Source organism: Cinclus cinclus, chromosome 3 (assembly GCF_963662255.1).
Source record: "Cinclus cinclus chromosome 3, bCinCin1.1, whole genome shotgun sequence".
Lineage (NCBI taxonomy): Eukaryota > Metazoa > Chordata > Aves > Passeriformes > Cinclidae > Cinclus > Cinclus cinclus.
Genome location: NC_085048.1, coordinates 91,520,436 through 91,536,938, shown reverse-complemented (window position 1 = coordinate 91,536,938; position 16,503 = coordinate 91,520,436). Strand labels below are relative to the sequence as shown.

General features: G+C 42.9%; 1 protein-coding gene across 1 annotated transcript in view; it reads right to left on the bottom strand.

Moving 5' to 3' along the window:
- KCNK2 (potassium two pore domain channel subfamily K member 2) overlaps positions 1 to 10,010 on the bottom strand; it is a 72,980-nt gene extending 62,970 nt beyond the window's left edge. Inside the window, exons 1-2 of the mRNA XM_062489029.1 lie at positions 9,956 to 10,010; positions 9,517 to 9,827 (exon numbers count right to left, since the gene is read on the bottom strand). Of these exons, the coding sequence (XP_062345013.1) occupies positions 9,517 to 9,827; positions 9,956 to 10,010 (366 nt within the window). The remainder of the gene's footprint in view (positions 1 to 9,516; positions 9,828 to 9,955) is intronic.
- Between the last annotated feature and the right edge of the window lie 6,493 nt (positions 10,011 to 16,503).

Genomic DNA, 16,503 nt, shown 5'->3' with positions numbered 1-16,503 from the left:
ACATTCTTAAATTATGCAGATTATTTTACTTGCCTTACCTTCCCCTTTGTCTAGTACTTGTTTCATATGAGGTTACTGAGGACTGAGAAGAGTGTGGGTCACCCAGCACATGACACCCAATCAAGGCCTATATGTACAACGATTTTAAAAATAATAGTATATGGTTACACTTAAAGTAATATGATCTTCGTCTTTAATTATCTTTATAAAGGAGAAAAAAAGCAGGCCTTTTTTTTTTTTAGAAGCGAAGAGAATTGAGATAAAATTTTGACACATTTAAAAATTTTTGAAAATCCCAATTTTTTGGGTTAGGTGAATTCTTAGGCTGCCTCTGTACTGTATCTTAGGATAGGCATGAAATGTGTCTGAGATCAAGTCCTCACTTGCACTACACCCACACATCCCAACTACTTGGCTTTGAAACCACACTTGGGAACAAGATTTAGTAGAGTAGAAGAGAAAAGAGGCAGAGATGATTGAGCCCAGAGCGGACAGGCCAGGCATGACCAGAGCTCCAAAAACACATAAGCCTTGTTTTCACACCACACATTTTTTGTTTGAAATCAGAACACAGGGAAAAGAAGCATGAGAACACAAATCATATTTTAATTGAATATCAGTTTTTCATTTCCTATATAATTTAGAAACACTTTCTGGTAAAAACATTGTGCAGTTTTGTGTTATTCCTGTGTTTATGCAGGCCTCTCTCTGTAGAGGCCATGCTGAACTTTGCTTTACAGATAAAGACATGGAATACTGTGACTTTTCTTCTGTCAAAACAAGAGAGGAAACAGTGATTTTAACTGAACAGTAATTTTCTGAGAACAGAAGACAATTCTAGGTCAGAGATTTCATCCTCTGGTGCTCTGACCCTGCAAGGAGTCAATGGCATTGACTGACAAAAGCCAGCCTGCTGGCCAGGGAGATACATCCACTAAGTGGGTCTGCAGAGACATGGGAAAATAAGGAGAATTTATAAAGTGTGAAGGCTGGCCTCTGGTAGTCAACTGCTGTCTCACATGGAAATCAGGCAGAAATAAATATGTGTCAAACCAGTCACTCCAATGCTCATCTCCTTGTCCCACACCAGGCTCTGAATACATGTTTTTGTACCATCTTCCAGTCACTTCACTTCTATGAAATGATGTAACACAACAGTTCATTACTCTCAGCTCTTCTACTGAATGATTAAAATAGAAGCACCTCAAATTATGTTTCATATAAAATCTAGAGTGTGCTTTCTTTTGTTACCCAGCTTGTCAGGAGTTAGCTTGTGCTTCCTGGCAGTCACTTGACAAGCGATGTCAAAAAGTCAGCTGTGCCTCTGAAAACCATTTCTCAGCCTGGATTTCTTCCTTCACTACAACAGTTCTGCTGCCATTTGACAGGAGCACTCTCCCTTTACATTATAAAGATATTGTGGCCCAGCTACTGCACAAGTCCTCTGTTTTTATGTCACCTTTGGTTTATAAGCAATGGAAATCCTAGTTCTCAGTTCAAAGGCACACCAGGATGCTTTTAACATTTAGCAAACAACTCTCCAGCCTCAAAACACACCGTTTTGGGCCTTGATGTTGAAAGAGATTGCAATAATATTTGTATTATAATTCTGTGACTCCTTGTTTTTCTTAGTTTGTATGACTGTGCTCTGCACTGGAGACTAAATTCTTTTCACCCTCTTTCACAGCTACTTGAACTAAAAACATGCAGAAATATAATGAACAGCATTTCTATTTCTAAATATGCATTACAAACCCCATGGGTTTCTAAGTATATAAATTCTCTGTGTGTTCATAGACATATATATGCACATATATACATATGCACGTTCAGGGAAGAAGGCTTTTCTTTGCTTCTTGAGACTACAGACTGGAAGAATTATGCAAACAGCTGTTCTGCAGAACTGACTTACTAATGAGTCATATCTGCCACCCTTTCTAAGACAAAAGTTGGCATTCTGATGCAATCAGGGTAAGCTAAGTTCTAGGTCCATAAAACTGTTCATCTGAAGGAACTGTAATCTTTACGGGTCTCAACACCAGAAGCAGCAAAAAAAGTTTGAGACCAAAGCTTGAGAACAAAGAGGTGTCAAGAACAGTTGGAATTTGTTATTCTCCCCCCAAATAATGTTTGTAAAGGATAAGAACCGCTTTTAAAAAATCATTTTGGTTTAACCACTGTGTAGATAATGGCTACAGAAAAGGGACCTGTCCTGTCTCTGGAGGAAATGCTCCCAGGCAAGAGAAAACTTTACAAAAAAATCCCTCCTTGCAGGAGCAGAGTATAGGACCAGAAGAGGGAAAACAGCAGGAGCTTAAGCAAAGAATGCATACAATCCAGAGGTTTTTGCAACCCATCAAGAGCCAGCCACAGAAGGTGGGTGTCTGCGTGGAGCACAGGTCTGGGCAAGGGTGTGACCAAAGGCCTTTCACAGAAATCTTTCATTTAATAAATATTTCTCTTATCTAGGGATTCAGGTAGAATTGGGGAGGAGGAGTTGTGGAAGGAGACAACTGCATTTGAACATATATTTCTGACCAGGGTGAAGCAGAAAGGAGACACAGACACAGCAAGAGAAAAGGAGACTCTCGCAGGAGGTTACTGTAGAAGCTAGGACTGAAGGACACTTGGAGTTCAGAGTACACAAATCCCAAGTGCTCTGATGGGCAGACACCTTACCAAGGACAGACACATACACAGGCCAACAACTCAAACTACATCTCCTGTACCTCGTGTTTTAACTTCTTTCAAAGTCCTTCATTTCTTCTTTCATTGCTTTGAAAACATCAAAAACAGGCAGCTCTGCTACTAATATTTGCAATTTGTCATAAGCTTCATAACTGAAATGCAGATGGCACATTAAAAAAACTAACGCAATGGTATTTTGGATCCCCGGACAAATAAATATAGTGCAGCCTCGATTTCTTCTATGCTGGTCTATCAATCTTTTCAAGGCTTTAAGTTTTACAAAGCATAAATGCTGCTTCCAGGCTAGGATCCTGAAACAGGACAGTTCCTGCCATCTTTTGGAGAGTCTGGAAGGAATTGCAAAAGGAGAGACTAAGAATATTTAGGTATTAAACTAGTACATTCAAATTACCTCAAAAAGTTCCTGCTTAGAGTACCTATAAGCTACAGCTCATAGGACTGAAAATGTCTACAAATGTTGTGATTCAAAGAATTAATAAAATTTGTTTCAAGCTTAATAGGTTTAGTTAATAAATTTTAATCTTGTCTAAATAAACTTTGGATTTGTCCGAAAACAAAATCTTTGTATCTCTGTATTTTTCTATCTACAAAAATTATACAGCATACTCAAATACCTTCTAATCTCCTCTCTAATCTCTCTACACTTCTTTATTTTAACAGTTTTCTACATAATCAGGGCTCAAGGAGCTTATTTGATTGAAATTAAATATGTACCTGAAAAATTATTTTCAGGCAAAAATAATTTTCTTGTGGCTACAATGCAAATTGTAAAGAAGCCTGTGAAAGAGACAAAATGAGTTACTGGTGGAGTTGCAACTTAATGTAGTTACCTACCTTCAACTATAAAAATGAAGCCACAGCAAATACATACTATAAAGAAAATACTTTTGCAAGAAATTAATCATATAAGAAAGCATGATGACTTTCTGGTGATGCCAGTTTGAAGAAAGAAACACTGGTCCCATGCCATTCATAATTATGTCAGGCTTCCCTCAAGAGAGAGATAAAGAGGAAGAAAAAAGCATTTGTCCTCAAGGGAGATTAAAAAAAAAATCCCCATTTGGGTCTCATTCATAACCTAAGAGATGAATGGAAAGAAAAGGAGCAATGCAGCTGACACAAATGTGAGAGGAAAAACAGGAATGGTACACGACTCTGGATCCCTGCACAGAGAGCTGCTCTCCCCACGTTAGCCACAAGCCTGCACAGAACCCAAGGAGATGAACTTGTGGGATCCACATCAATTCAGCTAATCCTGGTGGCTCATTAATTCTTTTGGTTTGTTTGTTTGTTTTAAATGCAAGCACATTTTTGTGGGTTTTCAGTTTTCAGAAGAGGCCACATACCCTGAAAGGGGCTGGATTTTAAAACTCTACAAAAGTATTAGTGCTGAGTCAGTTTGGTGCAGCACCCTAAAAACTTGTTCAGATTTCAAAATGAAAGTTTTATAAGACAAGAATTACCATATAGTACTTGAAACATATTAAAAGATTCTGTTTTTAGTGTAGAAGTATTTTTCAACTTGTTAGGATTTCAGAATAAATATATTTGAAGGACCTTTCTGCTAAAGGAACAGGAAATTAACTATGTTCTATTATTAACTTATGTTCCATTGTGCCTTTACTTGAAAACGCATTATTAATTTTCAGAATTAACTCACTAAAATAACTATAATATTTCACAGCTTGCTGGTACATTTTAGATATTTAAAATAATATCACTGAAATGTTACTTATTTCCTTTTTTTTGTAGGCAAAAACAATACATTAAATAACTTTCTTGGATATTGAAAGGAATTTTTTCTTCCATTTTGGTTTCAGAAGGTCAACATGAACAAATAACTGCTGAACAATATATAATTAAGTGGTATTTACATAAAAAATTCTTCTCTTTATTATTTTTTTTTTCGTTCTAATCAGTTTTTCTTTGGCAGGGGGACAAACAGTTGTTGCTAGTTGCCAAGACATCCCACAACACAAAATACTGGCTACATCCCTACGTCCTAGGAACAACATGAGTTCTGGGCAAGGAGAAAGCAAATTCACTGGTTTTTCATGCACCTTATTTCCTCCATAGGATCTTTGGGATCCTCTAGAGGGAATGAGGTGTTTGAAATGACAGTAATGACAATTTTATGATATTGTTGAATATAAAATTCAGTCAGGCTCACCTGTTCCCAGAGACAACCCCAGGAGATGTCATGTAAGAAGACACAAGTATCTCGTGGCTGCACAGCACTGCATGAGTGCCACCTGAACATCATCAGTGTAACTACTTGCTACCATTCACAGGTACATAAATATAGAAGGTAATTTTTCCAAGTTCTTGGCAATACATTTTGTGCATCTGAGTTTGGAAGATGTCTCTAACATTTTAAATGCTTAGTGGCAAGCTTGCTATAGGAAAAAGTCAATAAACTAAAAGAAAATTTGAATTAGATAGAAATAATTAGATACAAGAGCTGCAGTTAGAGAATTATTTCATTCTTTAATGCTTGTTATTTGTGTGTATAGATGGATTACTTCCAGGTTTCTATCAGCTTCTACCGACAAAAAAAAATTATTGGACACAAGACATAAAAAATCCTTAGTGTAAATGAAGATCAGGTTTATATACTTTATACTTTTCATACATTCGTTAAATCCACACAGTCTGAACTACATTTACTCTTTTATTCTGTCACCTGACAGTTACTTTGCATTGCATGGAAGGGCCAAGTTGAGAGCAGGTACAGACAGAGAAACCAAAACACCATTTGTGATGAATTGTAGAGTGTTCTTCTCCAAAGGAAGAAATACTAGGAAAGAACATGGTCACACTCCTTTCTGCAGCTTTATAATGTATTAGATATCTGAGATAACCTTCACCAAATCAATGCTTTCTCATCTGTTAACAAATGAGATCCTTGCAAGACCTTCCAACTGAAACTTTTTTAAAGTGAAGTTTAACATCAGACTGTGCACAGCTTGCTGTTCTGTTGTGTTCCCATTACTCACCCAGGTAGTGTTTGTACTTTTACAAGTCTCACTCCTGGGATATTTCTCTAGTTGTAAATTTAGATATACCACCACTGAGTGCTGTGCACTGCCCACCTCAGCACCACTGGGGACAACATACAGTGATCCACTTAATGCTGTTGTTAATGCTGGCTTCAGGCTACAGGAAAAGGAGTTGAAATTGCCTGGAAAAACTGGTCTCTTGGGTGTACAGATATGCTCTGCATGACTTCTGCCTATTTTTAATATGGTACTAAATGGAAGTTCTCACAAAATATCAAAGGAATTATGTACCTGGATATACCTCTCAGGGTCATGCATTGCTGTAGTTCATGGCAGTTATATTCTATGACAGCAAGGCAACAAGTAATTGAAGTGCTTTGGACTGAAAGATTTGCAATACTGGACCATGGAAATCTGAGACAGAAGAGGTCATGAAGACCACGTTTTTTGGGATTTTTTTTTTGTTGTTTTTTGGTTGGTTGGTTGGTTGGTTTTGTTTTTTTGTTGTTGTTGTTGTTTGGTTGGGTTTTTTTGGTTTTTTGGTTGTTTGTTGTTTTTTGTTTGGTTGGTTTGGTTTGCGGTTTTTTTGTTTTGTTTTTCTGGGGCTTTTTTGTGTCAGCACAGGAACAACTGGACTGTGCCAAAAAGTTATGAGGGAAACACAGGTCCTTTTTCTGAGGCAGCTGAATTTATCTCACTGCCATCCTCAAAGCACTCTATTCCATTACCTTTGCACATGTTCTAGGCTGCATAGCAGCTCTCTGTTGTCCCATATTTTGCATCAATATAAAATATATGTTGCCTGTAAAAGTATAATTCTCAGTACATCCAGAGGAGTCACACAATCAATGTGACAGTACAAAGTTTCAGGAATTCAAAACCCAGGGAATAAACCTGTGCCTGCTGAAGAGCTGGAAATAGTATATAATATTGTACCAGGAGAGGTTCTGGGGACAGGTGAGATCAAATAAGGATGGAGAAGACAGGAAGGGAAAAATCCCTATCCTATGTGTATTTATAGAAACACACAACAATCTTTTAAACACCTTTGTGACAAAAGGAAAATTCTAGCCAAGGTGCTGGAAAATCCATGGCTCCTGGGTGCTGGAAACTGGACTGTCATTCCACTTGTAATTTTTTTAGCTGAATTTGTGATCTCCTACTAGTCTCTCTGATGTGCTCACCTGAATAAGCTACCTCATATTGTACTGCATGTGGACAGTCTTGGGGTAGTCAAGCCTGCTTCAGAGTAAGGATTAAATTACAGAGCAGAAGTTTGTGAAGATTGAAAAAGCCTGGTATGACAAGCACCTTGAGCAATGACTAGCATGAAAGGGCCAAACCTGTATCTGGATTCCCAGAAAACGAAGTTCAAAGAGAAAAGTTGCAATGAATTTCATTATAGTTTGACTCAAGGTAAATACTTGATTAAAGAAGACATTATAGTCTGTAAGCTCTGTAATTTTCTTCACACAAACTAATCATTCCAGCTCCCTTCTACTCTAGTACATATTAATTTTCAGTTTTATGACTTTCAGTAAATTCTTAAATAACACTTACTTTTTCCTTGCATGCACTATTTATTTTTATTCATACAGACATCCAACAAAAAATGAAGAAACACTGCATTATATTGTAATAGCAGCCAAACATAACCTCAGGGAGACAAAATGTATTTCACTAATTTCGTTTTTGTGACAAAGTGGCAACTAGGGAAGAAATATGACCCCATGTGTAAGATAGTGGCCTAGACCTATAAAAATGAATTTGAGACTCTCTTTTACTATTGCTTTGCCATTTTACTTTGGGCAAGCAGAATTTCCCAACCCTTAAACAACTTTATGTCATTGACTAACACTTATTCTGCATAAAGCAAAGCACCCAAACAGGCTGCCTGTGCCCCAGCTCTGCTCCTATGAAAGGAGTATAACAGCACATTCTTACCTCCACATCGTGGTGCTCTTTACAGAGAAGCAGAAGGGAGCAAGGGCAAATTAAGTTTTCTATTTACCCCAACAGCATGCAGAGCAAACTCTTCCCACAATTCTCTCTCATCCACTGTGCTATGGGAGGCTGTGTCACCTGTGTTTTTCTGGTTGTGGCAAGATCATTAGTGGAGATGGAAGCTATTGCTGATACGGTTATCTGTGCTCTGATGGTTGTACTGAAACTCATTTATTTTACACAGAACATCAAATGGGGGTTGAATGCTGATGAAGTGTTTTTTTATTATCAATCTGTGCTTCTGGGCAAAGAATCATAAATACTAAAATATCTAAGTACTCCAGAGCAAACTTCAACAGTTTCTTCCTTAAGGTCCATCTCACAGATGATGTAAGATAATATTGCTTCAGAATTTCTTTTTTTATCTTCACAAGTACAGTATCTGACCTAAAAATTTCATAGGAAGATATTTATAGTAGCTACAAGAGTTATTTTTCATCAGAATGTGCTTGTATATTTCTCTGAAAGAGTATCTCACATTCTGCTGGTCAAACCGCTGGAACACAGTTATTACATAGCATCTAAATCACTATTGGCAGCATCTCCTCAGGCATGCCTGGTTGGACTTATGGAGAGAGGAACTGTCTGACATTCATTTAAAGGGTAGCAGTTTTGGAATACATTTTAGAAACAAGGCAGGGAAGAAATTACAAAATACATTTTCCCAGCTTACCTTTAAAATTCAGAAGTAGTGTACCAAAATTCAGAAGTGTGTAGTAAAAAAACCTCAGCACATCAGAACTCTGTATTTAAAACTGAAAAAAAACCCATGTCCATGCTGATGCTCAGGGCAGATTGGTCTACACTGGTAAAATCACCTTTTAAACTCCCACCCATACCTGCTGACAAAAAACTCTTCCAGAAATCCTTTCTGCCCATGCATCTGGCATGCTCTAGAGTTCCTGCTCGCCATAGTCTGGGTACCCAACACCGTCTCCTGCTCTCCCTGTCCCATCTTGGGCTCTGTAGATACAGATAGCCCCACGGCCACTGTTAAGGAAGGAGTCAATCCTTTCCAACTCTTGACTGTTCACTCTAGTTTCCCATTTCATTGTCCCATGTCCAGAACCTATGCGATTTGTCAGCCCTCTGCTGTTCCCTCCAGTGCTACTGGATATTCATAAGAATATGGAGTTTAAGTGGGAAGGGGATTTTTAAGGCTCTGGATCTAGTTCTGTGCTACTGCAAATAAGTATCTCCCATGGTTCTGAGGCAGTGACCTGCAAGGGTAAAGTCATGTTAGTAGGAACACACCAATGTACATAATTAGTGTATGTGCCTTTAAGAAGCAGAGAAAATTGAGATTTAAGATCAAAGTAGGAAGTCCATGGTATTTTCCTGTACTTAAAACAAAATCAATATAAAGGAACATACAGCTGGAAGGAACGCTAGCTTGATAAAAATCACAGTAAATTAGGAGTCCTTTAAGGGAATGGATAGTGTAGCTTCTTCCACAGAATCAGGCACTTCAAATATTGACAGAACTTGTAAAGCACAATCAATATACCAGTTCCTCTGTGAACTATTAATTATATATATTGCTGATGAATAATCATTTAATTAGCATAATGGGAGGCTTCAGTGAAAAGGCCCTCTACCAAGCATACTGGACCTAAAAATAGCAATAGCGTTTCAACCATGAGGCCTTGCATGAAAATGCAGATGCTCAACTTCTACTAGTTACATCCCTCGGCCAATACAGAGCTTTGCTTGTTTGTAAGGTTTTGCCCCTTATCACTGCAGTACTGCCATATATAATTTGCTTCCTCTAAGGCAAGGTGATGAGGGGTTTGGTATGGATTACCTGAATCAGTTCATCAAGCTCTGTTGCATTCACACAGGAATGCTGAGATACAAACGTCTGCTTCTGAATCACAATGGTGGTTCTCTGGGAGGTCTCATGAGGCTGCTCCAGGGCTTTAAATACTGTTGCTCCAATTATTAAATACACGACTACCACCAGAAAAATTGTTGAGACTGTCTTCCATTTCATAACATTAATGGCTGAATCGCTCTCCTCCCGTGAAGCGAGCACGGTAGGCTTGGTGGAAAATGATAATCTTGGTTTGGAGTTCTGAGTGGCCGATTTGGGATCCAGCAAGTCAGGTGCCGCCACTGGCAAAAATAGAAAAAGAAAGTTAATGTTTACAGTGCCACTCAGACTTTGCTAGCTAAACTTCTTGCCAAGAGATTACACTAATTCTGTTGGTTCTAAGTGGAATTTTTAAATTGCTGAATCTTACTCTTAATCACATGGCATCTTACAACATATCTGTTGCTCTGAGTAATAGTGTCCATCTTACATGCATATGCACATTTGCAACATTCCCTCTGTCTGCCCCCGTATGATATTGAATCATTTCCAAAAGCAGATTTCCCTTACACCCTTGCATTTCATTAAATTACTCTAAGGTAGCTTTTGCTGCAGAGATTCTTTATGTCCACTGTTCTCTCAAGCACTGCTAAGCAGCTTTCCAGCTGTGTTCTACCTCAGTGTTACAGAAGTATCAGGAAAATACAAAACCTTGTCTCTCACTTATTTTGTCTTATGCTCCAATAAATGCTCTTTGAGAGCAGTTGTGTGATCATTTCTAAACTCCCCAGACAAAACCATAAAAAGTAGACATTGCTCATCATACTGGTCTTAACGGGCTAATTGTTTATTGATTACACCTTTCAGAAAACAGTGGTATAACACATGTGTGCTTACTGGAAGAGTTGTGCACTCGTTAGAGCAGGTATTTCTATTTACAGCTACAAAAACCCACCAGCTTAGGAAAAGAGTGGCTGTGTTAATCAAGTACTTGGATAACTCATATGACTACCAGTAACTACATGGGCACTAAAAAAATCCTCCACATCAAGTGCAGGTAAAGGTCTCCCGTGGGAAGATGGTCACAGCAGTGACCACACAAGCTATATTTAAATTGTTTTGAACAACCAGTACGTTTTAAATGGCCAAGACAACTCTTCCAGCCGCTGGTGGGAAAAGCTCAGATCTAAATCTAAAGGAAAGTCTCCCACAGGACGGCGGAGATGGGATGCGTCCCTGCAGGGAAGGCGGCGGTACTCGGCAGTCACCGCCTGGGAACCCGCCGGGCTCCGGCACACAACGGGGGTCCGGGAGAAGGGGTAGGGGGAGAGTGAAAGCCCCAGCCCGGGCCGAGAGGGGACGCGGTGCCCCCCTCACAGCCGGCGGGGTGGGCGCCGGGCACTACACGCTCACCGCGGTCACGCCTCCCACAGCTCCGGCCCCCGCCCCACGGACACCCAAGAGTCGGGCACAGCCCCCCCGTCCCGCACCCTGGCGGGGGGAGCCCCTTTCCCTCCGCCGCCTTCTCTCCCGAGGCAGCCCCCGAGCCCTTCCGATCCCCCAGGGCCGGTGCCGGAGAGCGCTCTCAGCGCGGCCGGGGCCGCCGAGCCCGCCCGGAGCAGCGCCGACCCGCCGCGGCCGCCGGCGGCGAACAAAGGAGCGGGCACCGGGCACCGCCGCCGGCCCCGCCGCCCCCTCCTCGCGGCCGGTGCAATGCGCCGGGGGACGCCCGCCGCCCCCGCGGTGTGCAGCCCCGGTAGCCCCCGGGAAGCTGCCGCCGGCTGGGATGCTCCGCCGCGGGAAGCGGCGCGGGGGCGAGGCGGCCGGCGGCGGAGCCGGGGCGCGGCGCGAGCGGGGCCGGGAAGGGAGGGGAAAGGAGCCAGGCAAGGTACAAAGGAGCCCCGGGCAGCCGCGGGGAGCATCCCGGGGTCCGGTGCGGGGGAAGCAGGGTCGCATGCAGCATCCGGAGGACTGGGAGCGGGGAGGCACGCCATTGTGCTCGTACTCACTTCTTATTTACCGACCCGGTGCCCTCTCCTCGCTCCACGGGCAGGCATTTTTTCTATGCTTGGGTAGATACAGTTAGAGCAAATTTTTAAAAAAATTAAAATTGAAAAAAAATTAAAAAGGAAAATAATAGAAAGGCAGGAGCAGACCGAGAGGAAGAGGCTGATAGATGGGTCTGGAGGAGAGGGAGCGGCAGGGGCGGGCGGGCTGGCAACGCGGATCCCGCCGGCTCCCCCCGGCCCCGCGGCGTGCGAGGTGCTTCACGTCGCGCATCGCGCATCGCACATCGCGGCGCTCCCGGTGTGTGAGTGCGTGCGAGTGTGTCCGTGTGTGTGTGTGTGTGTGTGTGTGTGTGAGCGCCTGTGTGCGTGTGCGTGTCCGTGTCCGTGTCCGTGCGCGCTCGGGTGCGCGGGGCGTGCGGAGCAGCCCGAGCCCGGCGGTGCCTTTTGTGGGGCGGCGAGCAGCAGCCGCACCGCTGCTGGGCCCCCCCCGCCCCTCCGCGCCCCCTTCCGCGCCCCCCGCCGGCGGGGGGGCAGCCGCTGCCGGCTCGCCGGGGCTGCGCGCCCCTCCGCGCCCCTCCGCGCAGGCTGCACGGCCGGCAGATGCTGGGGGAGGATGGAAGGGGAGCCGGGGGGAGGCAAAGCGGTACCTGCGGAGAGCAAGGTCTCGCCTGGAAACAAGCGAGGAGAGAGAGAGGAGGGAGAGAGGGAGGTGAAGAAGGCACCGGCCAACCCCGCCGGTGAGGCTGGACCTGCCGGCGGTCCCCGCTCCAGCCCCACACCCGGTCGCCTCGCCAGAGCTTCCCCGTGAACTTTTGAACTGTCCGAAATGTCACCGAATTAGCGGGAGAGCGGGGACAAGCGGGGACACCTCGGCCCTCGCCAGAGAACGGCGCGGGGCTGAAGGGGCAGGCGGTTCCGTCCTTCCCGGCTCGGCCTGATTTTAACCCGGTGCTTGGCAGCCCTGGCGTGTTGCTGTAAGGAGTTAACTAGGTGGGATCTAGGAGTCAGGGATAGTAGCTGCTCTCCTATCGCACGCACCGCCTGCGCACCGCCTTCTTCCATTTCAGTCTGATAGATACATCACAAATGCTTCTTCAACTGTGCTTTCTGCCACTTAAAAGCCTGAAATTATCCTTGCTATCTTTGCCGTGGGCTAACTCCCCTATTTTCCAGTCATCTGTCACCTGGGACACTATCCATGGGTCAGTTTTTCACACTGAGGTAAAGAGTGTGAGGACAAATCCTAGAAGAGGATTAACCAAGAGAAACCAAAAACTGCTCCCACAACCACTCTAAAAAGTCTAAAAAAATCACTCATTGTAACAAATGTGTGTTAAGTCTCAAGCATTTAAAGCCAGAGGCTGTATCTGTAAAATGGCCAAAGACAGTCATACATTGGGTGTTTAATGGGCTATAATCCCGCTTAAATCAGCAGCACTATCAGCAAACACTTTAGAAGTCACTTATTTTAACGCTTCTCCATATCAATGTGACATAATACAAATGAGTAATGTTGAGTTCCTTAGGACTCCAATTTCAGCAACATCAATCACACTACTCTCATCCACTGTGTCCACAAGTCTCCACAAGATGCAGCACAGGGCAGGAAGCTGCCTCTGCTATTTCAGAGTGAGCTGTAGCTCATTGCTGCCCATCCCTGGGAATCAGCAGAGCACTTGTCGAGAAACGAGAGAGGCTGGGCCCTGTTCAACAACCCCTGGCAAGCAGAACTTTGGTCACAGGGTTGGCTTCATCAACACAGTCCCAACACTCAAACACAAGAGAAACATCTGCTTCTGACTGCTGATACTCCCTCACTCAAGAAATGCCCAAAGACAAAACATTCTCACACCTGAATATTTTTAATATAGAATACCCCTCCCCCCCCCAAAAAAAACCCAACATAATATTTTCTCCTTTCTCTCCAGAAGATTTCTTAATCATCAGCCTACATAAACACTGGCTGTTTCTATCTCATGGAAGAGAATAATTTCACAGGATTTCTATGAACATCCTGTGGGAAAACAGGCGTGAACATTTTCCTCCATGCTGACATGTGTCTCCATAAAATACTGTGGAAAATAGTACTACATGCCTTTCTTTAGCAATCTAAATATTTGGAATGAGATTTTGTTTTTCCTTGAGTGAAGGAATTATTATTAAAAACTTTAAAAGGGTCATATTTAGTGCTTACAAATTGAAATCCATGGGAAGCCTTCCAATAGCTTCAGGAGGGTTTGGAGCAGGCCTTAAATTTAGGGATTCCACCCAATGGGAAGAAACCACTTTGAGATCCATCCAGGATTGGCTGCATTGGTGCCTTAACCTTAAGACCTGGAGAGCTATCTCTGGGAAAGCAGTTATTTCCATTAATTACCTAGTAAATATCTCCAGTGACTACTTTCAGTTGGCTGATATTTTCTACCTATAGCGATCCCAGATGCCATCCTCAGCTTGATCCTCATCTTACCACCTACTTCGAGTGGACTTGAGCTGTGCATTCCCATTTCTAGCGGGGATATAAACACTCCACATACAGCAGTGATCTTCACATTCAGCAAGAAAACCAGTAATTCTTTCTGTAGTCTGCAATAAAAACTATTGTGTACAGCAATTTCTATTTTCTGGAGGCCTTTTACTGCACCAGCCTTTACTCTATGGACTCATGCCCACCTATGTGCTGGGGTTTATTTGTTTTTTTTGCAATGTACACCACACATTGTTTGAATATTGTGTGTGACCATTTCACCCTCAAACTCGGAACTGACATTCGACCTGCTTGACGCATTAGGCCTGAGCTTTGCTAAACAAACACACTTAAATGCAGCACTGACAGAACTTCCCACTAACCAACACAGAAAAAAATTAAGTAATAAAAGGGGCTAAAACACTGATCTCCAGCCTTGCAAGCAAATGGATTTGCTGCTGAGCCCAGGAGATTTATCTGAACAAATTGGGAAAAAAAAAAAATCTAATATTAAGTATAAGCAGGTTTGTGTATTTCATGCTAACGTAAGAAAAACTCACAAAGTACAGGACTGTCAAATGCTGTCTAAAAATGTATTGGCATGAGATTGGGATGACCACAATACTCACAGACGGTGGCTACTGGAAGCTGCTCAACTCTTTGAAATGTTAAAAGTAGGTTCAGCCAAGAGAGATAGACATGCAGCATGCAGAGGAAGTCAAAGTTGCATGATAAACATCACAATCCCATATTCATGGAAATAACAGCTGCAGATGATCTAAATGTAGCTTTGATAGGACAAGAGGTCACTTGCAAGGAAATAGTTATTCCAGAAAAGTATTACCCTATGAAGACCAGTTTAAAAGTCTCAAGTAAAAAGGTACTCTTACCTGTCACTAACACTTTCTTTTCCTCTTCCTAATTCAGGAGTCATCCCCTTCCTGGGAGGTCATGAAGAACACTTGCTAGGTGCTCAGAGCAAGAGGCTTCTGCTAAGCCCCTACCTCTGTGAGCAATAAATGCTCTTCTCCTTTAACCAGCTGTGTAATGGGAGGCACCACAGGTTCCTGCCTTATTCAATCTTATTTAGTTGCCGAGAATTTCTACATTCCCAAGGGACTGCTATGACAAGAGTTCCAGTGAGGGCATTTGCCTCGCTGACTTCAACATCAGCTTATTCATGTGGGCTCCTGTTTAATTGGTCACAGGGGACCTGTGCCTGTGATCAGTGTATTGCTATAGGCTTTAGGACCTGCTGAGCACAGCATCCCCTCTTCTTCATCCCATGATAGCAGGAAACCTCTGCCTCTCTTCAGAATTTGGCCAAATTGTACACCCAGTTGAAGTCAAGGATAAACCTCTGCTACTTCGCAGAAATGTTACTGGACTTACACAGTAAGTTAATTTTAAGGTTCATTTTACTTATTCAGCAGGACTCACAAATTATTTGTCTCTTGACTTCTTTGGAGACATTAAAAGATCTCTGTCAGTTCTTTATGGATAATTATGACATTAAGGCCATGCCATGTCACCGTATTTCACCATTAAACCATTATTTGTATCCTGCTGTGGGAATTTAAACTAAATGAGGGAGTAATGGCACACAGCCTGCTTCTCTTTGGAGCAAACCAGAAGGCAGACCGTGTTCTTCACAGGCAGCAAGGATACCAGGCTGCTCCAAGTGACCGTGCTGAAAACACACCCTCCCAGCACTGGGGAGAAGGCAGGAGACATTTGCAGCTGAGTGATACTCAGCCCTCCTCTGCCTCTGAAAATGGTAAAGTCCTAAAACAGACCCATTGAAAAATATGTGATCTCTTCTAATTCACATTTTGAAATGAGTTAAGCATACAGAGAGTAATTAGAATATGTACTGCACAGTCACAGAATCATAGAATGTTAAGTGTTGGCAATGACCCTAAAGACCATCTGGTCCCAGCCCACCTGCCATGAGCAGGAACACCTCCTACTAGACCAGGTTGCTCAAAACTATAGCCAACCTTGAACAGCTCCAGGGTTTGGAGCTGTTCACAATCCACAGCTTCTCTGGACCACTTGTTCCAGTGCCTCACCACCGCCACACTAAAGGATTTCTTGCTAATATCTAAATTCAATTTCCCGTCTTTCTAAGTTATACCCATTCCCTCTTGCCCTATCACTACAGTTCCTGACAAATAGTCGCTCTCCCGCTTCCCTGTAGTCCCTCTTCAGATACTGGAAGGTTGCTATTAGTTCTCCATGCAGCCTTCTCTTCTCCAAGCTGAACAGCCCCAACTTTTTCAACCAGTCTTTGTAGGGCAAGTTCTCCAGTCCTGTTATCATTTTCATTACCTCAGGTCCTTCTTGTGTTGGGGTCCCCAGATCTGGATGCAGTACTGCAGAGCAGAGTAGAGGGAATGGATGTATCCTAGGATTTGGTTGGCTTTCTAGGCTGAGAGCTCATGTTGAGTGACACCTCCCAAGTGTGTCAGGGTCCCTCTGGACAGCATCCCTTCCCTCCAG